Source organism: Microdochium trichocladiopsis (genome assembly GCF_020744255.1).
Source record: "Microdochium trichocladiopsis strain MPI-CAGE-CH-0230 chromosome Unknown B0I36scaffold_14, whole genome shotgun sequence".
Taxonomy (NCBI): Eukaryota; Fungi; Ascomycota; class Sordariomycetes; order Xylariales; family Microdochiaceae; genus Microdochium; species Microdochium trichocladiopsis.
Window position 1 is genome coordinate 167,905 of NW_025763557.1, and position 25,392 is coordinate 193,296.

Consider the following 25,392-nt stretch of genomic DNA (forward strand, 5'->3'; position numbering starts at 1 on the left):
AGCTAATAAATTAACTATAACGTAATCCACGGGTAAGCGGGTCACACGGGTGAACGGGTCACCTTCCAGTAACTCGTACGACAATATATAAGACAATTTAACCACAACGCCTTAAATCAATTCAAACTATTCAGAATCCTCTTCTTCAGAGGCAGATACAACTTTCTGACACGTACGAGCATTATGACCGGGCTCGCCGCAGACGCCACATCGTCGCGCGCGCGTTTCGGGCCTCCTCGTACGACCACTATTCTGACTCGTTTCCGCTATTAACTGCTGCGTCGCATCGATTTGAGCCTTCAAATCCTTTGCCTGATCAATCGTGAGGGACCCTCCTTTCTGTAGCTGCTTTCTTTTCGTACGACGACGGCGGCTGAGGCGGTCATTTGCATCTCGAAGTTCGGCGAGCTCTTGGCGCATAAGGTCCTGCTCGTGTACCATCATTATAACTCCTTTTCTCAGCTGCCGTAGGCTCTCAACAATGGACGACGGTGAGCTATTCTGGTGTCGTACGATGCGATTTTCAATATACTTCGTCTGCGATTCGGTCTCAATTAGGTTGTTCGGCGTCTTTGAAACCCATGGGGGTGGTAGTCCAGCAGAGGAACCTGGTGGTGTCGGCGTATGAAACTTCATATCTAGCTGCGAAATCACATAATTCGGGTCGTACGGTACTAGGCCTGTCGCTCTGAAGCCTGCCTGGATGTTTGATTTGGTCATTGCAGCGTCGTACGCCTTATAAAAGGCTGGGAGGAAGTCCTCCTTTGAAACGTGGGTTACGTGCGCCCGCATTAGACCTTCGATTTCTTTACCGTACGCCCGTTTCAGAGGTCCAAAACACCCAACATCGAGAGGCTGGAGCTTATGCGACGAATGAGCAGGCATACAGAGCGTGACAATATTCTGTTCCTTGCAGTAGAGCTCGAAATCGACGGAATGGTGGCTCTCGTGGCCGTCGAGGATAAGGAGGCGGTGGGTACCCTTCGTACGACTCTTTGTATGGAAATCAAAGTGTTTTACCCATTCTAGGCCTCTCTCGTTCGTCGTCCAACCGTTTTCTGAAAGCGCGATTACCCAGTCGGCCGGTAGAGGGCTATTCGCGGTCCAGGAGTCGAGGTGGACCTTCCCGGCGAAGATAATGTATGGCGGGATTGAATAGCCGTACGACGCGATACCCTGGATTACTGTAACCCATTCCTGATTGCCTTGTTGTACGGCTCTTGGCCTCCCGCGTCGATCGGAGGTCGTAACGACAGTTTCGGCGGAGATCTTGCCCATCGCGAAGCCCGTTTCGTCGAAGTTATAGATATCGTCATCGTGGATCCCGTATTTCGCGATTATGTTTCGTACGAGCTCAAACCACGCGCGATACGCGTCTGGATCCTCGCAAAGGACCCTCTGGTAATCGATTCTTCGATTAAAACGCGTACGGAGCTCAGGTCGTCGTCGTACGAAGGTTGAGGCCCAGTTCGTTCCAACGCGTGGCGCGTCGCGTACGCGGAGGAGTCGATCCGCCATTTCTCGAACACCACTTAACCGCGGTGGAAATGAACGCGAATCTAGGTCGAGTACGTATCGTACGATACTCTCCTCTTCGTATGAGGTTAATTTCTGGCAGGGTGGTCGGGTGTCGTGTTTCGCAGCTCGGCCGTGGTATCGTTGCTGGAGTGTCGTACGAGATACATTATAGATCTGCGCAGCCTTTCGTACGCTTAATTTTGGGTCGGATTGGAGCGCATTTAACGCTAGAACCAAATCACTTTCAATTGATTGTCGTCCCATGATTGGAGGTGGAGAAAAAGGAGAAGGAAGTGAACCTCAATTAAATTGCAGTAAAGTGACCCGTTCCCCCGTGTGACCCGCTCACCCGTGGATTACGTTAGATCTACATTAAGTATTTTTAGAGTTAGGATTAATAGCTCTATAAGACTATACTACAATATCCTACTAAACCTATTTATAGATTATTTTATTAATTCTTAACTAAAAGAATTCTAAAATGTAAAACTCTCCTATAATTAACACATACAAATGACTTTAGTTATAGTTAATTTATTAGCTGAGTTATAGCCGAGTGACAAGGTAGCGATTTTAGCGATTTTGGTGGGGATTGGGGTGGTCGCGAAGTGCCCTGGTCGCGAGACGGGGGGCAGACTTAACCTTTCTTGCACGGTATGTAGTGGTATCGTTGTTTGCACTCCATGTAGTGACTTAGCAGCGTGTCGTACTCCTGGAACGGCTTGGCCCTGCAGTTTGTTTTCAGGCACAGATAGCTTGTTTGGACGTCCTGTGCGATTGCTTCCTCTGACTGTGTGGTGGCAGAGTGCTTCCTTAATGCAGTCGTACGATCATGTGTAGCATCAAGCTGTAGTTGATCGGCCCCAGATGGAGCAGTATAGCTCTCGTGTGTTGGTGTTTGGCAGTGAACGCTCTGCCGACTGGGGCTGCTGCTACGAGAGGAGCCAGCGCTGACACCCTCGGATCGAAGGCGTTTGGGAGCCCTGCTGGTTTTCTCTTCATAGTGGCACTCATCAGGGTTCTCTGTACAGAAATTGCAGGGCTTCGTTCCGTTGCACTTTTGCCTCTGCCTAAAGCAGGAGCTGCACATGTTGTAGTTGCACTCCATTTTGGTGCTGCTGCACCTACTGCACGGCGTCCCTCCATCGCACCGGGCTCTGCTACTAGGGCAGGAGCTACAAGCCGTTGGGTCTCTGCCTCTACGGACGCTCGAGCTCTGGATGTAGATGCACTTCGTTTGGGTGCTGCTGCAGCTGCTGCACGGCTTCTCTCTGTCACAGCTGGTTCCGTGACTGCGGCAGGAGAGACAAGGCCTTGGTCTTCTGCGTATAGGGACGCTCGGATTCCGGACGTAGACGCACTCCGTTTGGGTGCTGCTGCAGTTGATACACGGCGACCCTCCGTCGCATCGAATATGGTGACTGTGGCAGGAGCTACAACCCTTTCCCCTGGTTCTAGGGACGCTCGATTTCTGGACGTAGGTGCACTCCTTTTTGAACTTGATGCAGCTGGTGCACGGCGTTCCTCCGTCGCACCGAATGTGGCGACTGCTGCAGAAGTTACAAGGACGAGCTCTTCTGGGCGTCATGCGGCGCTGACGGACGCTGGCTTGGTTCCCGTCACTGTCCGGCTGACTATCGGGGCCTTGCTTCTGACTGCGGGCCTCCTTATTGACAGCAGTAGCATGGGAACCAGTCGTTGAGCGCAGGGAGTCGAAATCGAGGTGATGAGGGACGTTCATTCTTGCCGCTCTCTGAAGAACCAGATTTTTTGTCCGAGTGAAGAAGCGATGAAGTCACAGAGTCTTGCCGCGACAGACGCATGCTGTTCTTCGCATGTGCAGGTACGCTGGCCAGCCAAGCACAGAACTGTACAAGGTATCAGCAACGGAAAGCAATAACGCAGAGCAGGAGGATACCACAAACCAAGCTGGTAGTGGGAGAAGTAGATCAAGCGTCACGCAGCGACCACGACTGATGATGGTGATGTTTGTAGTTGAAGTGACCTCCAGAACCCAGACATATGAAGACTCATATTTAGTGAGGAGTTCTTCACCTGCGGAAGGCAGGTGGTCATACGCTCCCAAACCATCCATTGACGACGTCGGACGACTATCACCAACATCTCGGTTCCCTGTCACTGCCATGCAGGGTCAAGAATGCTTGACGCTCTCACGAGCCGCCATCCATAACACGGATGGCACAGTGCGCAGCAAGGCAGGGCTCATGGCAAGGGAACGGCACAGAGCGCCTTGGCGGCAGATAGCTGAGAGCCCCTGTTCAGCTCACGCACTAATGCATGAGGATTGTAGGGATCACAACTGATCCGAGCAAGCCCCCGGGACCGCTCCTTGCGAATTGTGGGTCATTCAACTTGCAACTAGGAGCCTTTATTTGGCGGTCTTCCCAGTTTTCCAATGTCCGTCCTCGATGACTTTGACCTTCTAACTCCCACTTCCTCGCTAATAGCGCCTTTCTCGCTTTTAGCAGTTTTCTCGCTTTTAGCGCCTTTCTCGCTTTTAGCAGTTTTCTCGCTATTAGCAGTTTTCTCGCTATTAGCACTTTCCTGCCTTTCCCACTTTCCTGAGTGCTGCGCTACGTCGCATCATCAGAGGCTTGGGTTGTCCGCCATCATGGGTATAGGGGATTCCCAGCTGAAGGTGAAACGCCGTATCAAGCAGGAGCCGGAGAGACGATCGCACGCCACAGACATGGTCATGAAGGTCTGGGCACGTCGTCACTCGCTGTACAAGCACTTGTCAATGGGATCGGTTGTTCGTTACTCCCTGTATTCCGCAACGCCGCGACTGCAAACTCTCCATAAGCTATGTGACGACACGCTCATACAGGACTACGACAAGGAAGGCTTTGTTGACGACCTTTTACGCTATGTCGCTTTCATTGGGCATCCAAAAGATCAGACATACGCGTTGTTAGGTAATGTCAATTGAAGTCTCATGTAGTAGGCAACCATGGCAGCCGGCTTACGCTTCTACTGTAGATGGCGTTTCAATACGCCGTGGGAAACCACCCCTGCTTTGTGACGAGCACCGGTGACAATACCGAGGCGGGCACGTCTCACGACAAGGAGAAGCGACACACATTCTGGCTGCAAACTTGCGAGATGCTACAAAAGCAGCTGCGATTGATGTATGGGGATTCTCAAGACGCACCAGGGGATGAAGGCGCAGCGAAGGATAGAGACTCATCGAACGATGATGGACATGTGCACAACCTAGTTTGGCTCGCATTGTCAGGTTCGTGACTAATGTCTCTCTGCGATCATCTCTCGCTGACATTCCACAGGTGTGACATCGCACCCAACCAGTACTGGGTGGACGCAGACATTCTCCAAATGGCTTGAGCAACACTGCGAGAAGGTGATCACTGATACTCGAACACCAGCATATCTCCAAGGTGCGTCCTTTTACAAGGCACTTTATTCAATCCACTGACCGCTTCCAGCATTCGGGTCCTATCTGCGGCGGTTTGCATCGGAAGAGCTTACTGCCTATTCTCAATACCAGGACCACGGCCTGCTCATGAAGCTCTTTGAGGTCATCGACGATCCTCGGGCGAATCCGTTCGAAACAATGGACAGAAAGGAAAGCTTTAAACCCTTTATGACCTTGACTCAATGGCACCGCATCAGTTTGGTATTGGGTCCATTTCTGAAGTTGGCCATTGAGTCAAGTCAACTTCGCAAACTTGAGTTGAGTCGCCTTCCAGAATCTGAATCAAGTCGCCTTCTTCCAGAACAAGAAGGGGATGCCGATTTGACGAGAACTGCCATGTACCATGTGCCGTCAGGCTTAGGCAGTTTCAAGGCTGGCTTCTGCCTCTACATAACCGTCGGGGCAAGCTATGCTGATGTGCTCCAAACACTGTCAGAGAACCTTGAATGTCTCCAAGAGGTTTTCAGTCCATCATTCATTGGTGACGATATAAATGAAATAGGTCCGATGGTGGTTCACAGATGATCAAGTGGGAAAGACTGCATCCTTGAGATGTCTTTTGGAAAAGAGGAGGGTAAAAAGCTTTGGTCATTGCTGTACCCCTAATCGTCTGTTTTCCACGTTAATTTGAAGTCAATATCACATACTACCACCCATTCTCCTTTCTCTAAAATCCTATTTCCTCCACTCGTCACATCCTGGTGTTGTGTGCTATTAATGCTCACACGGGCAGTCCCCTGTTTCTCTGCCTTAGCAGCCTCCCAGTACATCTTGCGCCGGCCCTTCTGCGTGGACTGAAAGCCTTTGAGATCGATCCACTCAAAGTCCTCGCTCGAAGTTGTGAGCTGTTGCGAGTAAGTATGAAATAGCAAGAGCGAGGGGTCATTCATACCTGGTTTTCACTCATCTCAAGAGCGTGCGATCTCTATGGTAGCGCCTGATCGTGGCCTGATGGAAAAAGCCACGGAGACCATATGCGCATAGATGAGGAGACTCGGTGCAAGTTTGCAGTAGCACTTGTCGCTGTCGGAGGTGTTCTGTCGGGATAGAATTTCGTCTGGTCAGGCAGCAATGCGTGGTGGTACACGTGAGGGAAAAGCCGGTTGGAACGGCTCTGGCAGAACCCGCCCACATGAGCGCATTGTGGCGGTGCCGGCACCGGTCCCCGATGGTTCCACTGAGGCTGGTGGGGACGCACACCTGTGGCGCACGCGTTTGACAAGCCTGGTGGCGAGGGCGAGGCTCCTTGGCTCCTTCGAGGCTTGCCAGGTGGGGCATTAATTTAGCCTGTCGACTCTCAGTGTGTCTACAGAACATGCCGGTCCAGGTCAGCAAAGAGTGATCTGTACAGCTTGACGTTCTTGTTCGAAGTTTCTGTGCAAAATAAAAGAGTATATTTGAAGGCTCTGTTGAAGACACCTTATCCCTGTAGGCGGTCTGTTGAAGAACGGTTGCTTACCACAAAGGCTTTCGCTGCCAGCGACACCATGACCACCCTGCTACCTTCTCATAGTTCGTGAGAATCAGCGTCGTGACCATCGCACTCTGCAGACCCTTTAAGCGCTCAGCCATATCTCTCGGGGTCGTCCAAGTTCGTATCGAGCATCATTAGGCAAAGCCTCGCACTTCCCCAGATAGGCCCGGCCTTCAGGCGTTGCAGCCTGGAAAACCGCTTCCAAGGTAATCTTGTGCTGCTTGATTGCCTCCTTGAATATCCGAATGGCGCTCTCCATGCTCTTTCTTACATGCTCCACCTCTCCAGGCAAAGAGTACCGAGGCTGTGCAGCGCCTCCCCTTTCTTGCACCAGCTCGGGATGCTGTTGGCCGTGCCGTATATCGTGTTCCTCCATAACTACGGCCGACTCTCGCAAGCACTGTAAAAGAACATATGCGAGTAACGATATGATCGGTTCTTTCGACGTGAGGATCTCTTCGAATGAGTTCCCTTCCCCTCTATTCAGTAGGAAGTCATCGTATGTCATCCGGAGAAACTCGCTTGTGAGGGCATCCAGCTGTACTGGAATGAGTTGTGGCATTGGACGCAGATCGGATAGCTTCGTCGAGTTCTTGGGCATCCGTTCGACACACAGGAAGTCATTCAAAAGCGCGGCATATACCAGCTATTTAAGATCAGTGGCTGGCCCTATATGAGAATATGAAGAGAGGGACCTACATGCTGCATAGAGAATGCGTGAAGCAAGTACAATGGGCAATACAAGATCGGAACCGCCAGGGCTTGGACTCAATTCCGCGTCCTCAACTAGCTGAAATCGCCATCGGTAGAGCTCTTCGGTGTGGAAGCTACGATGCTTGGCCCAGTAAGCAGCATTTTGGATGAGATGCTTGTACACTGCCTTCCGCGCAGACCCTACCGAGACACATGCCCAGTTTGGCATATCATGTTTTCTGACCTGCCCTGCTTCGGGTCCTTCCTTGATGGTGTAGGGCCATGATGAAGGATCCCCCTCACGGACCAAGACCTGGCGGACTAGAATATGCATCGAAAGTTCCCTAAAGATTGGCCCGTCCTGTGTTTCAATAAAGAAGGACATCCATCTGCGATCGCCAACGAAGTCGCATTCGGGGACGAAGTTGGGAGCGAGAGGATCCCCTCTCTTGTGAAGGTGATCAAGCCCTCCATCTCGCCAGACCCTGAACGACAGGATCAGCGTAGTCTCAGCCATTCCCTGGGAAGTCTTGGCTGGTATCGAGAATGTTGACGGTGTCGTTGAGAGCTGAGAGAGAGAAAGGATTGACCCTCGCGGGGTGGTGGCCAAGAGATTCGCGCCTTGTATGGGGAGCCTGGCCCCCGCAGAGGCGGTCGAGCCGCGTTCTCCCCTGCCTGCACATGTAAAAACGACGGGAGCCTGAGGTCCCCCTCGCCGGCTTTGCAGTCCTTAGCAAGTATGCGTGTTGGGTAGGCCAACGAACCATGTCAAAACAAGTGGCTAGTGTCGCCTGGGATGCTTTTTCACCCGCAGGTATGAAGGAGGTGGTTTTATGCAACAATCCGCTGCATGAACGACACGGCTTGTCAGCATTCAGGACCGGGCTGCGGCAAAGAGTGTCTCACTCACGGCAGTCCTCGTATTCTCTGGCCTAGTTAGCCGTGCTCATCTGCCAAGGATGAAGGGGACCTTACCGTTTTGCTATGTAGTAAACCACAGGATGACACTTGACCTCAGTCTTTGCGTACTCTTGACACCAGTCGACCACGAGATATCTACTGTGTAGACAGCGATACTTGACCTGCTTGTATGGACACATCGAAGCGACTTTGTCTACAGGGTAGGGAATTGGGACGAGAGCGAGAACTGGGCAGTGTCGGGATGCATGAGGCATGAGCACAAGGCTGGGCAAGCCTTCACTGCGCGCTGATCTGAGGTATTTAGCTCCGGGCATTGCCTTCCCCGGCATGAGCAGTTGCTCAACAGGGTGGTGTGGGCGTATGGGTTGTGTAACCGGACTTGTGTAACCGGACCTCTGAGACCCCAGTCACTACGGCCTAGAGCATATTCCCCCTTGCCACAATGCACGAGCAAACAGGGGTCCGCTGCGGTCTCACACTTGCAGCTGCACTACTGATGGGGAATGGACTAGCTCGCCTCATTTCAAGGCACTTTTGGACTGGCATTGGAATCATGCTGGCTCAAGCTTATCTACTAAGAACATGTCATAAAGTGGTTCCCCCTCGTGTGACAGCGCTGACATCAATATTCCGCTGCCGTGCATTCCGCTGAGGCCGTGGTCTGTATCGATATACTAAACCTGTAACGTGTCTCAGCACACTCCGTGCCGATGCCAGACTCTGCGCGAATCCTGCTGGAGTGGGTGAGATGGACACCTTAGGAGGTTTGCCGGCTTCGCTCTCTGCTTCAGGGAGTGAGTCTGCGCACAAGGGCATCGAGCCGTCCTCAAGCGAGTCGTAATCCGGAGTCGAAATCAGTGCCCACACCACGCGCCAGGGTATTGCCTGACTTCTGTACGGCTTCAAGAACGGATATGCCTCGCAGACCCACTTCTCACAGATGGTGTCTATGTATGCATAGAAAGCGCGAGATACCAAGCTGGATCGGAGGAGGTCCGAGGCGTTGTCAAGGTGGCAGATGACCACTATCCAAAGTTCTGGGGGTAGCTTCTGTGGCGGCGCATCGCTGAGGGCCGGCTGGTGGATGGAACCCTGCGGTTGTGCTGTAGATGTTGCCAGAGAGGCCTCGCCGAGCTGCTTCATGAACTCAATCCACAGCGCAGGATCGTGTCGAAACTTGGGTCCTCCCCGTTGCCAAAAAAAGCACAGGCCACCTTGTTGAAAGATGCCAGCAAGAATGGAACCTGGAGTGATAGAAGAGATATGTTGAGCCAGTGTGTTGCAGCCGACGTGAACTGGATGATCAGACGAGTAGAATTGAGTCAGCCTGAGCTAGCTGTCATCTTGTATAAATGGACTTATTTGCTGGCCGCAGATCCCGCACTTGAGAAGGTTGATGGCATCCATCGCCACAGCAGCGGCCGGTCACCTGACTCTGAGACGAGGAGGGCATGGCATTGGGGGTTGATCAAGGGCTCGGGTGAACGAGCGCTTTAAGTAAATCTCCAAAAGTGACGTACTACGGGCATACCATCTAGGTATTCTCCCTTGAGCAACATAAGGGCAAACCAACAATCTATGCAAGCACGATTAGGATCTCAGGACGCCGGGTGCACAGTGAGGCTTTTCTATGCACTGTGCACTTACACTGGAACCTCGTGAGATGCCACATGGCGCTGGGGTATGTGGGTCAGGCCCACAAACTCGTCAGATTCCAGTGCAAAATATGCTCTACATACTGTGTGCTCCTTCCGTGGCTTTCCCGTCAGCCCCTTGCTTAGGCCATTTCGCGCCACTTGCCGCTGGACAGGGCCAAGACTAAGCTAGCGGTCAGGGCAAGGTACGGAATATCCGCTTCACGCTATTTCCCCTCCACGGCCGTGCGTCCCATGCACGAAGCAAGGAGGCGGGCCGTTTTCTCTCAGAGCGTTGCAGACAAGGGCAAGCTGGATTGAAGACCTCTTTGAGCACTCTCCATGGGCTAAGCGCTCCGACGACGGCTCAGGGGCCGGCCATTCTCAAAGTCGTCAGGGGAGATGACCTCGGGGCAGACAGGGTAGTTTATCTGGTCGAGAAGCGTTAGCCTTTTGTTCCATACTTGATGTATTACGCTTGCTTCCTACAATGTCTTGGGGGCCTGGTGGCCATTCCACATTTCGCGGCTCGGAAGTGTACAAGTACAAACGACCGTTCCTGCGGCCAATCAGGAACACATTTGATTTGAAGTCTTCGGCAACTTTTTGGGCGTTGCGCACCAATTTCCTCCGCTCAGACGCGAACCATCCGTCCTCCTTGGTGGGAGCTGTGGAGTCTGAAGTACACATATGCGTACCTCGGTCCGGAGGTGTGTGATTGAAGCGCACAGCAGGAACAGGACTGCCAGAGGTAGCAAGTCTACCTCTGCTGACCTTGTGTGAGGCGTCGCTGCGAATGGATTGCACAACACTCCTTGCTGCATCTACGTGGCTCATTTTTTGTGTAGCTGTTCTTCGTGCGGAAGAGCCTAGTGCCTGCATGCTGGGAACAAAGAAGTGAGAGACCATAGAAGCTGATCAAGTGCAGTTTTATTGTAAATGACCTTTGCAACGCTGTCATGTCTCTTTCAACAGACCGAAAATAACCTGCGATACTGAGCGGGCCCCCCTCCCCAACAAATGGCCCATTCCAACCAGGCCCCACTTTCGGACTCCCCGCGGTTTCTGCACTCCTGCGCTTTGCCATCACCGCCCTACTCTTTTCCTCAGCAACGGGCATAATCATCGCTGTTGCGAACGCGCCTGCTCCCACATCAGCTCCACGCGCCACCGCGCCAGATCCCGTGCACCTAGCCACAAAAAAGTCAGCCCCGGAGCTGGTTGCAGACAAAGCCTCGACAAGGGCCACGCCGACCTCTCCCGTCGCGAACCACGTCATGCCACTCAAGGGACGCCGCGCAGGTCAGCCGTCTGACCCAGACGCAATTGGCAAGCTATTCGCGGCATACAACAAAGGCCGTGATGCTCCCTGGCTGGATGCGAAGCCTGTTGCGGTCGACTGGGAACAAGAGATCCTGCAGTTGGCCCAGCGATACCGAGTTGATCACGATAAAGAACAATTAGACAGGAGTCTGGGCGATCTCAAGAAGTCCCTCAACCGCGAGTTGGACAACTGCGCAATAGGGAACGGATGGAATGTTTGGTATGGGTGGTATGCCGTCAACTGCATCCAAGGTACCTTCAAACAGCATCAAATACGACACGGCCAGATCGAATGGAAGCACCACTTGTACTGGCATTATGGGGTCGAGCTGTTTAACATGTTGGTGGACGATCGACTAAAGCACCACGGAATTGGGGCGTTGAATATTCTCGCATGTTTCGCCAGTAAGCATCATCTCTCCCAGAATGAGACCACACGACTCAGAAGTGTAGATTCCAGATACCGCGGTGCAGGTCTTGGGAGCGATCGCGATGCTTTAGACAAGTATGCAGCGCTTGACCTGCATGAGCCCCCGGACAGCAGACCCCTTCCTCTCATTCCATGGTGGATCGCTGAGTTGTTCGAACTTGAGTATGTAATTGTCAGCCCCCTAAATTACGTGACACTAATGTCGTAGGCTCTCGGATGTATGCCGATGCATGAGGATGACAGAGTTGAGAGCTCGCTACGGCGATAGTGTAAGGCAGTGCTCCCTACCCATCTCCACATACCAAGACATCAAAGCCGCATGTGCCCTAAAGCAGCCTGGACCTCATACTTCCCCAAGGGCAGCGGGTCAGACCTGCTTCGACACTGAGCCAAGCGAGCAGAGCTGGCCCGTAGCACAATTCGTCAAGTCTTTGCCTCAGGTCGCTGGGTCACCTGAGTTCAATGGCCCCGTACTGCCTTGTCCTCCCACACCAGCTGCCGCCTCTGCAGGACAAAGGTCCTTCTCTGGTGTCAGCCGGCGCTGGGCTGTCGATGTCTTGCATCCTAAACCTGTTCAGGACACCGGATCCTCGCTTCAAGCCCTATCGGATAGAACCGTTACGCGGCACGCGGGCAGTCCCCTTGATGATCGTGTTGCATCTCTGAGCATCCCCGAGGCATCAAGCCTGCCTGCTGCCCTAGCGTTTGACACTCCGCGGACCATCCCGAGCGAGTCAACTGCCCCTCCAGTAGTGGCTCTGCATACGATCAGCGCACAAGCTCACTCTCCGGCAGAACTGCAAGGACCAAACAACCCAACTTCGGGCTCCGCGCCAACGAAAGGCCAGGACACACCAATTCCGCTACCCCCGAGAGCAGACATAGCTCTGTCTGATCAGACACGCTCGAGTGTCCATGGTCAGGATACGGGGGAGCCGCAAGGTCTTACAGGATTGCCAGCCAGCGCTACTGGACCTGGGCCCGTACACAAACTAGATGATTTCCCACATCATATTTTTGACAGTTACAGAGACTACTTCACGGATGTTGTGGACTTCAGTGCACCGTTGATGAAGCTGGTTCATAGCCTGGCAAGCTTTGACTTGAGTACTGCGAAGGCGGAAGTGGTCCCGCCGACGCAAAGATACGTGGAAGGAGAAAAAGACGATAGTCGGAGCCTGTGGAGCTTGGTGGAAACCTTTGACAAGCTTGAGGCATACCGATACTCGATACCTCATGATCGTCTCGGGATTCTCAGGGAAGCTATCGATAGTCTCGTATGATTCCGAGATTCCTTCGTAATTGCGATTAGACTAACTGATCCACAGGATGTCAAATCACTCTTCGGCCGCGGAAAACGGGAATGGACAGCCGAGATCATCAGGCTTGTCAGGGGCTCGGCTACCCTGGATATGGATGTCCGTGTCGAGTTTGTGGTTGTCATTCCACTACCAAGACTTGCAGTTCATGCGCCAAGGGTGATCTTCAACCAGGGGAGGACGACCAGCGAATATGCGTCCCACCACCAGTGGCCAGTGTTGGTGTTTTTGGAGCGTGGACATAGTATCAAGACTTACGACGAGATTCAGTTCATCTGGGTCTCTTTTCAGAAGATAGACTAACAAAGCTGTAGCCATCACAAATTAATACATTAGTTCACTTAGCATGGTGGAACAGGACTTAGGTCATGCATAAGATAATTGGAGAGCCGTGCGAGCTCATCAGCTCGACGTGGTAATGCAAGACCTGTGGCAGTAGCAGGGTCGGCGCAAATAGCAGGTTTTGCGCAAATAACCCGTCGGCCGTCCTCGAATCGTCTCGAGGTAATATGAGTCGGCGATACTAGCCTTCTGCTATCGAGGCCGCCTACTCTAGCTTAGCGCCGACGACCTTCTTAGCTCTAGAGTTTGAGTTGTCTATGCGCTATACCCTGCCCTATCCGCCCTTGTCGCTTGTGAATACGGCTTCGGTTGATCTGAAGCCGCTCACTCCTATGAACGGGACAGGTTACGTCTCTCTTGCTCCCTTGGATCCCCGCTAGTATCTCCACGGACCAGGTGTCCAGGAAAACTTATGCGACGACCGGCTGCAGAACCTCGACATCTCGTCGGGACGACCGTGCCCCTGCCGAGTAACCTCGCTGCTAGGATTATCTCGACCTATCTACAGACAAATCACCCGATCTGGGGCTTGTTCCATGCAGATCTTTTGTCCGCGACCTCGTTGATAAAAGGCGCGAACTCTGCTCTTCGTTTCTCGTTAATGCTTTGCTCTGTTACGCATGTGTAGGTTTTCCTTCTCTGTCCTCTTACCACGGGAAAACTAGATGCCCCCCTTGCTGATCACAAAGCCTATGCAGCAAGCCTACGGTGTGATAGACCCTAGCCTATCGGCGCTGAGCATCCCTCTCGCACAAGCCACAGAAGCGCTATGGCGGGCCGAGCGCTCTACGGATTCGGTCCTGAACATCGCGGCGATCCTGATGTTCTCCCTCTGTTGTCACACCACCAATTGTGGCGTTAGTGTTGCCGAGCTCCTGGTCGATTGCCGCCGCGTGGCAAAGCGTCTCCGCCTCTTTGGGGCTCCCGACAACACTAGTGCGCTGTCTGCCAGCCACGACCTCGCTCTACCCATGAGTGGTGCCAACCTTCGGCCATTGCTGCCGGCTCCCCGAGAGTCCGGCAGTACCACCACCGACGCCTCCGCCGAGTCAGCCGCCGGCCGCCGCCAGAACTCGGGCGCCTGTGACCGCTGCCGCAGCCAAAAGAGTCGTGTAAGCCTCCTCTTCTTCCTTCCACTATGCCCTCCTGCCTGTCCCCCGCTGACCATGGCCGCTCCCCTCCAAAGTGCGACCGGAGCCGGCCAAAGTGCAGCCTCTGTGCCAAGCGCCAGGTCCATTGCTTCTACAGCGCCGATGTATGTGCACCGCACCCGAGGGCGAGGCTCTCGACATCCTCTTCCGCCTGCGGGCTTCAGGTGATGCCCAGTCCGTCCTCGAGTCCTCCCGCGGCAGCATGAGCCGCCAGTATCAGCCTTCTGCCATCCAGGCCGCCCGTGCCGTCCCCACAGACCTTTTCGATGCTCGAGTTCGAGATGTCGACACGCCAGACGATGCCATACCAGGAAGCATCCATGTGCAGCAGGACGGATCGCAACGCTTAGAGATGCAGCTGGGCTAATGCAGCGCGAGCTCAGCTAGCCACAAGCCATTGGAACCCCTGCTATGCTGAGCCGTCCTCTGCATACAGGTAGCGGAATTATCGCAATAACGGCATTATTGGGTCCGAGGAGGAGTGCCGGTCTTCATGCGAGACGACCATGGAGTGCAACGGAGGGTCTCGAGAGAGATGGCCACGGCTAGCCGTTCGCCTTCACTCGTCAGGCAACGTGTTGTGCTGCACGCAACGTCAAGACTTGACAAGGAGGACACGCGTTTTGAAAGCTTGAGCGGGTCGTACACGGCAAACTGCACCGCGCCGTGCATCACGCCGAACATGCTGATCCCCAGGCCCCGGTAGAACCCGCGGTAGCCCTCGGTGGCCCAGATCGTGCGGAAGCCAGTCCACATGCTCGGGTACACGCCCACGGCGCCGCGGTACAGCGCGGCGACCGGGTGCGGGCCCTGCAGGAGCTTGCGGAGCAGGGAGACGGTAGTCATGCCCTCTGGGCGGGCTGCGCTGCTGCGGTGGACTTGAAGGAAACAGGTGTCAGAGGGTCTGTCTATGTCTGTATGAGGACTCACAAGCGGACATACTCTGCATACGCGTCTTGACAATGTCGAGCGGGTGGACGGTCAGGGTCGCGACGGAGCCGGCCGTGAGCCCGGCCACGGTCTCGACGAGGGCGGGCGAGGGTCCGGCATTGCCTTGTGTCATCGAGAGGCGTCGCGGAGGTCTCGGGGTTGGGCTGGCGGTGGTGTCTGGTCTTCCTCACACCATGGTGTGCTCTCCTCCATCTCCTGCCTGCCGATTCTACAGAGAATGAACGTGCAATCCCGTCCTCAAAGTGTCGTGAAATTGTGGTGCTCTTGTCGTCACCTTGATGCCGGACCGCGGATACATGCACGTCGTTGACGGTCAGCCCCTCACTGCAACCACAGATATATAGAAGGATTATTCTGATAGACGCTTCCCGCCTTTGCTTATCGTCTGGATGTCGTCTTCGCTTGGCAGCCTGCGTGCCGGGCGTTGGGTTGGGGGGGGGGGGGGGGCGCGCTTCCGTGCAGACAAACGATCTGTTCTTGCCAGCTTCCGCTTTTGCCTCCAAACGATATCCGATTGGAGGCAGAAAGAAACACTACTGCAAGCTGCAAAATTGAAATTCGTCGATGCTAGTAGTAGACTGAACCAGGAATCGACTTCCGTGAACCAATTGGAGTGCCGATATGGCCTTGAACATTGGGATTGCTACAATCACCATTCTGGGCATGGCGGAAGACGAATACATTGCTCCATCTCCAACTTACTCTACTGGAACATTATGCAGACTGTGAACAGTCCTGATCCTGCAGGCGGAAGGTGGTATTTCTCACGCGCAGATTATCACCTCTTCACTCAGACACTGATCGAGTCTTTTGCATGACTTTCCTTGCTAGGCAGGGACTCGCACATAGTTACTATTCTCCAGGCCATGGCGTGCTCGTATGTCGGGCGACTCATGATCGTGCCCGTGCCGCCGAACATGTATGCTCCCTGTGCTCACAAGCCCCGGTGAGGCGTTTCCAAAGTCTCAAGAATGCGAGCGTTTCCCTAAGCTTGTCCGACATTCTGTGTGCGAGCTTAGACACGAAGGACAATTCTTGATTTCCCTAGTGATCATTAGAAACCGCGCATACAACCAATTCAAAAAGACACACAGCTAGATCAATTATATTTCATCAGCCCCACGGATACGCCTTTACGAGCGTGCATGTCGTTGGAGAATTGGGATACTGCTATACTCATGGAAAGCTGAACGGCTGCCCCGCCCGCGTAAGCTTGTTCAAGCTGATTTGGACGACGCAGACTTTTCTATCAAGCCTGGTAAGAAATTCGGCACACCCGGAGGGCTTGTCCAGGATGGCGAAGATCAATGCCGAATTTAAGCTTAGCACGTCGGATAAAGGTAAGCAGCAGCCTACAGGGCTGGCTTAGAAAGTGTAGGCGGCTGCATCCTCGTGCTCTGGACAACTGTTGGAGAGTGTGCCTAGTTTGGTCAGTTCACAGGCTGATCATGCATTGTGGCGCAAACTCTCCCTCCCAGTGATGTACTCCGTACCCAAAGTAGCATCATGTGTGAAACACATATGAAAGCGATCTATCCGATAGTGCACTGACAATAATATATGCCGTGCATTTCACGTGTTTTCACTGGTGGGCTATTTAAAGTTGGGTTCCTGTCTTGCATTTGTTTCACCACAGAAAGCCGATCCCTGAGCAAGACGACAACCGCACCGCGACTACATACTCACTCAATCTTGATGAACGTGCTCGCATTGCCGTTGATGCCGTCTTGCAATACGCAGTATACCTGATGTATAGCTTGGCCGGTATGGCCGAGGACCACGATTATGCCTCGTCGCCAGTGTGACTCGAAGGCTTACGTATGCGCTCGAGTCATAGACCCTCGAGGGGCCGTGTCACGGTGTAACGTTGGCTAACGACTTTGGGGCAAGCGCAGGACCCTTTGGTACTGCTGACGACGCCTGGCTCAGGGACCACATGAACCCCAGGCCACGACATTTATGTCATGGGGCACACCGTATGTGCAGCACAGCTCGTGCTTGACATGCAACTCTGAACCCACCAGCTGCAACAACCTTGTCTCTGCAACCCGCCCTCGGTTGCTTGGCGGCTGCCCATGATCTGCCAAGTCAAATCACCATCCACGTCCAAGGCCAGCCCCAGACGACCTCGGGCCCGTACCCGTACCCGACACACACAATGACCGACCCGGCCGACCCGGCTCCGGCCAAGCCCCGCGTCCGCGCCTTCAGCCATCGCACTCGTGCCGGCTGCCTGACGTGCAAGACGCGCCGCAAGAAGTGTGACGAGCAGCGGCCCATCTGCAACCGCTGCAAGGTCGGCGGCTTCATCTGCGATGGCTACGAGGCCGACGGCGCCGCCAGGAAGCAGCGCAAGCCCTCCCCAGCCACTTCCGCCTCGTCCTCGTCCTCCTCCCCCCCGTCGTCGTCCTCGTCATCCTCACCCTCGGCCTCAGGCCGCTCGCTGCCCATCTTAGTCAAGAAGGGCAGGGCTCTCGCGCCTCTGAAACCCGCTCCCGTCGCTTCCGCCATCGCCTCCGCCATCGCCGTCCCCGTCGTCCGTGGGCCGCTGCTGCCGGGAGATGCCCGCGACACGCAGTACTATGTCTGGTTCTTCACCAACACCGTCGGCGACCTTGTCATGTCGCACTCCTTCAGCACCGCCTTCTGGCACAAGATGTTCCAGCCCTCGAGCCAGAACGCCGCCTGCGTCCGGCACGCCGTCGTCGCTCTCGGAGCCATCCACTGGCAGTTCTCCCGGCACGACGCAGCTCAGCTGACCTCCCCGCCTTTGCCGTCGTCACAAAAGGCGTCCCTCGACCGGTTCGCCCTGCAGCACTACAACCAGGCCATATCCTCCCTCGTCAAAGCGCGAGACACCACAAACGACATGGTCACGACAGTCACCTGCTGCTTCCTCTTCGTCCTGCTCGAGAGCCTGCGCGGCGAGTATGGCGAGGCCCTGCGGCACCTCGAGGCCGGCATGACCATCCTCGCAGACCACCAGCCCACCACGGCCCTGCCGAACCGTGAGGTCCAGGAGCTCGCGTCCATGTTCCATCCTATCGGCTGCGAGGTCGGCGTCTTCGCCGAGACGCGCCTCTTCCCGGACATCTCGCGCTTCCAGGCCCCGATGAAGAAGTACAAGCGGCGCACCAACGAGCTGCGCGATCTCGACGAAGCCGAGGACGTCATGAACACACGTGACGACCTCATCACGCTCATCACGATCGACCTCGAGCAGGACTGGGACAACCCGGACTCGGACTGCAACACGCAGTGGGAGCTCCTGCGCATCAGCGTCCAGAACTGGAATGTGCAGTTCAACGCCCTCGTCGACCGCATGCTGCGCGACGGCGAGTACGACGACAACATCCAGAAGATCACCAACCTCAAGCTGCAGTACAAGATGTGGGAGCTCCTCATGGAAGTCGGGGACGAGTGCGACGCAGGAGGCTGCCCTGCTTCCAGCTACGGCAACGGCAACAGCACCAGCTGCAACGGCGGCAGAGGCTCATACTCGCCCCTCGCAACCGTGCCCCCGGACGTGGGACCGACCCCGGGGCCCCCGGCCATGGACGCGGCCGAGTGCAGCGCGCTGCTCGATGAGGTCGACAAGCTGTGGTACAGCACCACCACCCCGCGCTTCGCGCTCAAGACGGACCTCCTCACCGCCATCTTCCAGCTGTACGTCTTCTGCCTCGACGAGGATGTGCGGCTGCGCATCATCAACATGCTCCGCGCGCGTAGGAGGCGCGAGATCATCTGGGACAGCGCGGCGCTCGCCGACTTCCTGGAGCGCGACATGGAGCAGCGGCGGACGTGCGGCGGCGAGCGGTGTGAGCGGTGGCCCAACCTCGGGCCATCGCCGTCGGCCGAGGCGCTGGTCGTCTTCCGGCCGAAGAAGCGGCATCACGATGTGGTCGATAGTGCCACGGCCGCTGTGCAGAGTTTCGTGCAGTGAGGGATGGCATACGGCGTACCAGCATGGCGGCACGGGCGGAGGCGGAGGCGGAGTCAATAATGGAGTTCTTGGTGTTTTCCTTAGTTCTGCTAGAATCCTTAATGCATAACGAAAGTCGTCGACGTGGTTTCCGCAAGTGCTGCCGAGTCTTCTGATCTGTTCCCTGCGCATCTGTCCGTCTCGAGGTGGTGCCAGACGTCATCGCGGGATTCGAACCGAGGCAATCGAGGTCTAATCACCGGCAACCGCTGGAGGAATAGATCAAGGAGGTCAAGTAAGCACTAGCCGCGCCCATCATGTCAGTTGCATGCCGAGACTTGTCCAGGCTTTGTTGCTGGAGAACTTGCTCTGGGAGACAGAGCGTGGCGATTCTATATCTATTTTATAGAGCGAAGAATATAGCCGAGTTGAGGTCCATTGCCACGAATACTCAGATCCGCTATACCACACGCGATACACGATACTCTGTACATGATAGGGTATACATACTATCATCGATCTCCCTCATCAAACCCCCCAAAAAACGCTCGAACAACCACAAGCCTCGATCTCGCCTGGCTCCTCCAGAGGAAACCCACCCAGACACTTAGGATGCCCTGAAACGATAATAATTCCAGCACTCAGCCAACAAACAACTTCCCCCTTTCCCTCCTTTCAACGTTCCTCCTCTTCGCCGCCATGCCAAGCTCCAGCCAGGCTTCGAGAGAGGCTACGTAACGCCGAATCTGGCTAGCACTCATAAGCTCAAGAGGGGGTACGAGTGTGCGATCGGGAGTTTGTGCGGAGCGGGCCAGGTACCTGGGTCCTGCCTCGGCGCGTACCTCGCGGGTGGAAGCGGTGGTGGTGGTGGTGGGAGGAGCAAGTTGTGCTTCCGTTTGACGAAGGGTGTGTTGAGCTTGTTGGACCCCATCCGGAGACGGACCAGAGCTGGTGTAAGTATTTACATTCTTTCTCTTCTTTGTTGGTCGGGTTGCTACGCGGTATACCATGGATTTGTGAAAGACGCTGACCACGGATAATTGCTTGGATGGGGGACGTAGATGGCGACGCGGAGACCAGCAACCTGAAGGAGCGAGATTCGATATCGGGCATGATTTTGTGCGGGCGACCCTGAAAGGGGGGAAGCTGAGCGGTTGAGTGAGATGGGAGTGTCTTTTGATAAGGCGGTGTTTCCATGCTTCTTGTTTTCGCAGAAGCAAATAAATTTTACTCGGAGTAAGTAGCATCGGACTAGAGCGATGTGAACTGCTCAAGATTTGTAAAAAATGACCCTGGGAAGCTCTGCTGTTCATAATTCCCGAGGTGAGTTGGACGTGACTTTTTGAAATAGTTGTCCGGAAAGGGCAGCTTCCTGCTGAACGCACTCAGAGACAGCAACAGCCTGGAAACGTTAACTGGTCCACCACAGTCCAAGATCCTCTTTTGCCTGAATGTTCACAGTCGACTCGAGCCATCGCGGGTTCACTCTCTGACGCTCCTTCCTCGAAGAGCGCCTTCTGCGAAGCCTGAGAAGCGGCACTGTTTGCTGCAGGCTTGAAATCGACGCACACCTCCACATCTTCATCTGCCTCTACAATCGGGACTCCGAAGACAAGACACCATTATACCACAACGTGCTTTGTTCTGAGTTGCTCCAGCCTGATCATCTTCAACAGTATCTAAGGTAGGCAAGCCAAGCTCAAACAGTCATCAAGCACGACACTTCTCTTCTTGGTTGCCTTTCCTCATCACCTCCACACAACTTGGCTGCCACCACTGTCAAACCCAACTTGATGACTCCCACCACGCCTGAAGTAAAGTTCGAGCCGAGCTTTTCCCTCGACTCCAAACACACTTCCGGTTCAAACTGCAACATCGACGGAAGCTGGCAACTCTCTTGAACCACCCCCTCCTCCTCTCTTCTTTCTATTAGCAACTCCACGCTCGACGCCTCGCTCCTTCCGTATCTGAGCAGCGCCATCACCTCATTGCGCCAGTAAGTCCATCGCATTGATTCTCTCTTCCCCCTCCACTCCAAGGTTACGCATTCATCCGCACAACTTTTCAGAACCCCTTCCTCCTTGCCGAGCGTACCTTCCTCCAGCATCCTCTTCTGCATCCACCCCAAGCATGTGTGCCACATGGACTCTCTCTGCACTACATGTCCCTGCCACTTGCGCCTTCCTTCAAACACAGCCCACTAGCAGAACAAGCAGTAGGTTTCTCCACGCTGCTGTGTTATCGAGTTCATTTCGTCATCCACATGCCCTGCTCTCAACTCGCTTCCTTCCCCGAAAGTCTTCAGAAGTCTACTGAAACCAACCTCTGGTCAGATCACGCTCACCACTAACGAGTTCTTGACCTAGCTGCTCAGCTTGGAGTACGAGAAGAACAAACGAAGACACCTGCATCTTCTCGCTCAGATCTCTTACAGTCTCTGCCACTTACTTGAACATCACCATTCCAAGCAACATCAAACACCCACTCAAGCTCCATACCCAGCCTCGTACTTCGGAGTCACTTCTTGACAACCTCTGCCTCGAAAACAATCTGTAAGTCAATTCCTATCCTGAATATGTCCTGTGAGGAAGGAGCGCTCGAAGCAACATTCTTTTAGAAGGAGCACTCCCTTCGAAGGCCCGGAGACTTCCCACAAACTTCGTCTCTCCATCGAACCTTATCACTTCTTGTGAAGTCTATCACCATGAACGGCGCCTGACGGTGGCTAACATACCAGATCCCAGCCAGTGGCAACGAAAGCCCGGCATACTGCTCTAGGAAATTGTCATATCGGGATCGAACATATTCCTCAAGAGCACGTAGCCATCAACTCCATGGTCGAAACCTCAAAGCACGTCGCAGCACATTGCTTTCAATCACATCGCACTCAGTCATAGGACTTCCCAGAACAAGACCCAAACCGGCACGATGCCGTCATTCTCACCACACGAGGGCAATCGTGAGCGCCATGAGTTGTCTCCTGACTTTGACGATGAAGACATGGCACTTCAGGACGGCGAAGAGAATCGCGGTCGACGGAATGCGAACGATGGCAACGAGGACACAGACAGCACCATTCTGGGTTCAGAAGGTCAGTACTGAAGCTGAAGCACACATCCGAAGAGATCATCCTGGTACTAACTTCTCGTGACTCCAGATGATGACGAAGATGTTGACCCTGCTATTTTGGACGACTTAGAAGACGGCGAGTCCGAGCCAAGCCAAGACCCGCACGACGACGACGACCTCGATGATCCTGAATGGGACACACAGGAGAACGACATCATCGCGTTGGCGGATGATTTGCAGGTATTTGATCAAGACCTCGTGCAGCGCACGACACAGATCAAGAATGCCTGCCCCGCGGGTCAACGTCTCCATGAGGACCTTGAGACAAGGCATGAAGAACTTGTGACTCGCTTCGTGAGCATTGTCAGACGTTGTAAGGACCTCAGAGCAGAAACAGCAGAAGTCCACAAGAAGAACAAGTTGCTGGAGAAGGAGAACAAAGAGCTGCGGGACAAGCTGAATCGGCGCAAAGAGCCTGAAGTAGTAAGTCTCCTTACCGACATACGCAGCGTGCATAGACTTTAGAATAGCTAACCAGCATGAACATAGCGATGGGAAGTCGGGCTCCGGAACCTCCTTTCCATATCCGTCGCCGACGTCAAGGCCAGGACAAAGCATTACAGACGCGTGTATCGGCGGTTCTGTCGACAGGAGAACCTCAGCCAGAACCCCCGTCTCACGCATCCAGATCTCCGGCTTGACATTATACGTCTGAAGAGCTCAGAGCTGAGAAGAGCATATGAGACAGCTCTAGAGGGCGCCAAGCTCTCAGGATCCGAGTTTCAAGAGCAAACGATGAGTGATCCTACAGTCGATCGCCGTGTCTGGGCGCTAGCACACCCACTGCGTTTCACTGACCTTGCTCGGCCAGCGAAGCATCTCGAAGGTCCCAGGAAGGAGTGCTTCTCCTTCAGCGACCTGCCAGAATCGGTGCAGATGAGAATCTTCCACTTCCTGTTCGTCAAGAATCGCCTCGTCCACTGCCTCTCGCGGCTCGATCACGGCTATGCGCCGCCAAACTTCCCAGCAGAAAATCGCGAGAGGCGCAGCGAGCTCCCACGTCGCTTCTACTGGGGTTACAAGAACTGCAGCGTGAGCACCGCGCACAAGCCTTGCAACGTGCTGAAATACCTCCTCGTCTGCAAGCGCTGGTGCTACCTCGGCGTCCACGCCTTCTACGGGTGCAACACATTTGCCTTCTCATCACTTGGCGAGCTGGGCAAGTTCTTCAACGGCATCGGCCCCGCCAGAGTTGCACGGATTCGCCACATCGAGCTGTTCTGGCATGGTTCTCTCATGGCTGCCAAGGAGCATATTATCACGTATGATCCAGACGACCCAAAGGTCACTGTCGGCAAGCCCAAGATCTGGAAGACCAACCAGCGCACGCTACCACTGAAGATGCTGCTCATCGCATACAGCCTCTGCACCTTTGCCATCCACATCGCCGAGGGCGACAACAGACGCATGCGACGCCGCTACGAGATGAAGTACGAGGCTGACTACCACGAGGAGTACCACGAGGAGGACATCATGCAGCAGGACGTCTTCGGGGCCATGTGCCATCGCACGGAGGCGCACGCCAACCACCGCCGCTTCCGCAGCCTGCGCACTTGCCACGGCATCGACTACATCTACCAGCTCCGTGGAATGGACTGGATCCGGTTCTACGAGGTCAACGGCGCAAGCCCTCGTCAGCCTGTCCGCGACCACACTTTCGTGGACGACGTCAATTCCGTCGTGAAGCTCCCCAAAACGGAGAGGTTCGCCAATGAGTCTCCGCGCTGCACAACCTGCCACCGATCGGGGGCTTGGGAGATTGGAAGCCTGCCCCGGGCGATGAGAAAATCGCGGAGATGCTCTTCGATATTGTCAGCAAGGCCGACCAGAAAGCAGCGCGAGGTATTCCCATCCGTCCAAGAGCTCCCATTAGATCAGTTGAGACACCAGCAGAGCCTGTTGCTCCTGAGCAGGGTGGTCACGATGACGATGAAGATGAAGATGGAGACGTCACAATCCTAGATGCACCCAGCGCTTCCGTCATGAGCAACCCGGTATCGCGCCCATTGTCCCAGAGACCTAGTGGAAGCATCGCATCTGCCAGTACACCAGCCGCTGCTGTGACGGCGAAGTCGGTCCGGCCAGCCTCTGTCCGCGCCCCTTCGATCAGACAGGCCACGCAACGCCCGAACTGCACACCCGGAACCATGCGACCTGCCGCAACATTTGCCTTTGCAGGGCAGATCATTGACGACGATGACGACGACGATGACGACGACGAAGAGGACGACGACTCGACCGATCCAACGCCTGACGGCAGTGATGCTAGCGTCGGCCACGACGACGACATGTCTAGTATAGGCGGGCAGACTCGGACAGGAGACGTGCCGCAGCAGGAAGCCACGAGCCCTCCGGGCGATCTGCCGGCACCGATTGTTCGTGAATTACCTGTCAGCGTGTCCGCTCGCACGGAGATCGACCTGACCGCTGATGACGAGGACATCAAGGACGATGCTGACGATAGAGTCTCGAACCGATCTCAATATCAACGTTCCAGGTTGTGGTTTCTGCTTGTAGGGCACAATAACAAACAAAAACCTTCGTCCACATGCAAAGTCTCCCGGCACCGCCTTCGTCTGTCGAGGAAGTGTACTCCAAGCCCGGTAGTGATGCTCGGGATTCACTCAGCACGAACATGGGAATCCACGACCAGCGCTGGATCAGATGTTCAGAGGTTGAGAGCACCGCTATGGCATGATTAAATCACCGCGGCAAAGATAAAGGAAAATAAATCGAAACCAGACATGGAGTCATTCCCCAAGCGCGAGCATGTCTATATACATTCTCCGGAGCGAACATGAACGGCGCTTCCCAGTTTTCACGTCGCAGGATGGTTGCTAGTAGATGCCGAGAACCAGTGAGCCAAGTGGTACACTGATCCGGAGCCTTGTCGAGTTGTGCGAAAGTCATTTGATGACGACGTGGAAGAGACGTCGTCAAGGGCAGCTGCGCTGCCTTTGCAATGGTAGAGGCCAGATCTGCATGTTGACATCGGCAGCGTCGGGACATGAGGGAGGGACGAAGCCAACAACTTCTTTCGTCTTGTCGCCCCGTCCTGCTGTATTTTTCCAGATGTTCTGACAACGCTGAAGTTGCAAGTCTCCACACTCATCCCTCCGCAGATATGTCAA

General features: G+C 54.6%; 6 protein-coding genes across 6 annotated transcripts; 4 read left to right on the plus strand and 2 right to left on the minus strand.

The window, feature by feature from the left end:
* Positions 1–4,150: 4,150 nt before the first annotated feature.
* On the plus strand, positions 4,151–5,497 carry B0I36DRAFT_436573 (uncharacterized protein; the record flags this gene model as incomplete). Its single annotated transcript, XM_046162832.1, has 3 exons — positions 4,151–4,454; positions 4,824–4,934; positions 4,983–5,497. 3 exons carry the CDS (start codon positions 4,151–4,153, stop codon positions 5,495–5,497), a joined length of 930 nt encoding a protein of 309 aa, XP_046004737.1.
* A 1,031-nt stretch (positions 5,498–6,528) lies between these two features.
* B0I36DRAFT_355881 (uncharacterized protein) lies at positions 6,529–10,531 on the minus strand (the record flags this gene model as incomplete). The annotated part of the gene is made up of 7 exons (XM_046157492.1): positions 6,529–6,824; positions 7,146–7,624; positions 8,115–8,346; positions 8,741–9,355; positions 9,592–9,636; positions 10,102–10,371; positions 10,393–10,531. The coding sequence occupies 7 exons, from the start codon at positions 10,529–10,531 to the stop codon at positions 6,529–6,531; spliced, it is 2,076 nt and encodes a 691-aa protein (XP_046004738.1).
* Positions 10,532–10,810: 279 nt separating this feature from the next.
* On the plus strand, positions 10,811–13,110 carry B0I36DRAFT_339345 (uncharacterized protein). Its single transcript, XM_046155868.1, has 4 exons — positions 10,811–11,422; positions 11,471–11,609; positions 11,656–12,724; positions 12,776–13,110. Exons 1-4 carry the CDS (start codon positions 10,972–10,974, stop codon positions 13,067–13,069), a joined length of 1,953 nt encoding a protein of 650 aa, XP_046004739.1. The 5' UTR covers positions 10,811–10,971; the 3' UTR covers positions 13,070–13,110.
* Positions 13,111–14,372: 1,262 nt separating this feature from the next.
* B0I36DRAFT_398795 (mitochondrial carrier domain-containing protein) lies at positions 14,373–15,322 on the minus strand (the record flags this gene model as incomplete). The annotated part of the gene is made up of 2 exons (XM_046161626.1): positions 14,373–15,137; positions 15,202–15,322. 2 exons carry the CDS (start codon positions 15,320–15,322, stop codon positions 14,722–14,724), a joined length of 537 nt encoding a protein of 178 aa, XP_046004740.1. The 3' UTR covers positions 14,373–14,721.
* A 1,905-nt stretch (positions 15,323–17,227) lies between these two features.
* On the plus strand, positions 17,228–19,580 carry B0I36DRAFT_339349 (uncharacterized protein). The gene has a single exon (XM_046155869.1). The coding sequence runs from the start codon at positions 17,369–17,371 to the stop codon at positions 19,151–19,153; it is 1,785 nt and encodes a 594-aa protein (XP_046004741.1). The 5' UTR covers positions 17,228–17,368; the 3' UTR covers positions 19,154–19,580.
* A 1,713-nt stretch (positions 19,581–21,293) lies between these two features.
* B0I36DRAFT_355885 (uncharacterized protein) lies at positions 21,294–24,959 on the plus strand (the record flags this gene model as incomplete). Its single annotated transcript, XM_046157493.1, has 7 exons — positions 21,294–21,460; positions 21,499–21,684; positions 22,030–22,223; positions 22,290–22,684; positions 22,751–23,964; positions 24,078–24,758; positions 24,818–24,959. 7 exons carry the CDS (start codon positions 21,294–21,296, stop codon positions 24,957–24,959), a joined length of 2,979 nt encoding a protein of 992 aa, XP_046004742.1.
* Between the last annotated feature and the right edge of the window lie 433 nt (positions 24,960–25,392).

What these genes read in the sequence shown, in the direction of transcription:
- B0I36DRAFT_339349 (XM_046155869.1), top strand. Translation starts at nt 17,369, where the DNA reads ATGACCGACCCGGCCGACCCGGCTCCGGCCAAGCCCCGCGTCCGCGCC.
- B0I36DRAFT_339345 (XM_046155868.1), top strand. Translation starts at nt 10,972, where the DNA reads ATGCCACTCAAGGGACGCCGCGCAGGTCAGCCGTCTGACCCAGACGCA. An exon ending in TATTCTCGCATGTTTCGCCA is followed by an intron (nt 11,423 to 11,470) that starts GTAAGCATCATC and finishes TCAGAAGTGTAG; the next exon opens with ATTCCAGATACCGCGGTGCA. An exon ending in GCTGAGTTGTTCGAACTTGA is followed by an intron (nt 11,610 to 11,655) that starts GTATGTAATTGT and finishes CTAATGTCGTAG; the next exon opens with GCTCTCGGATGTATGCCGAT.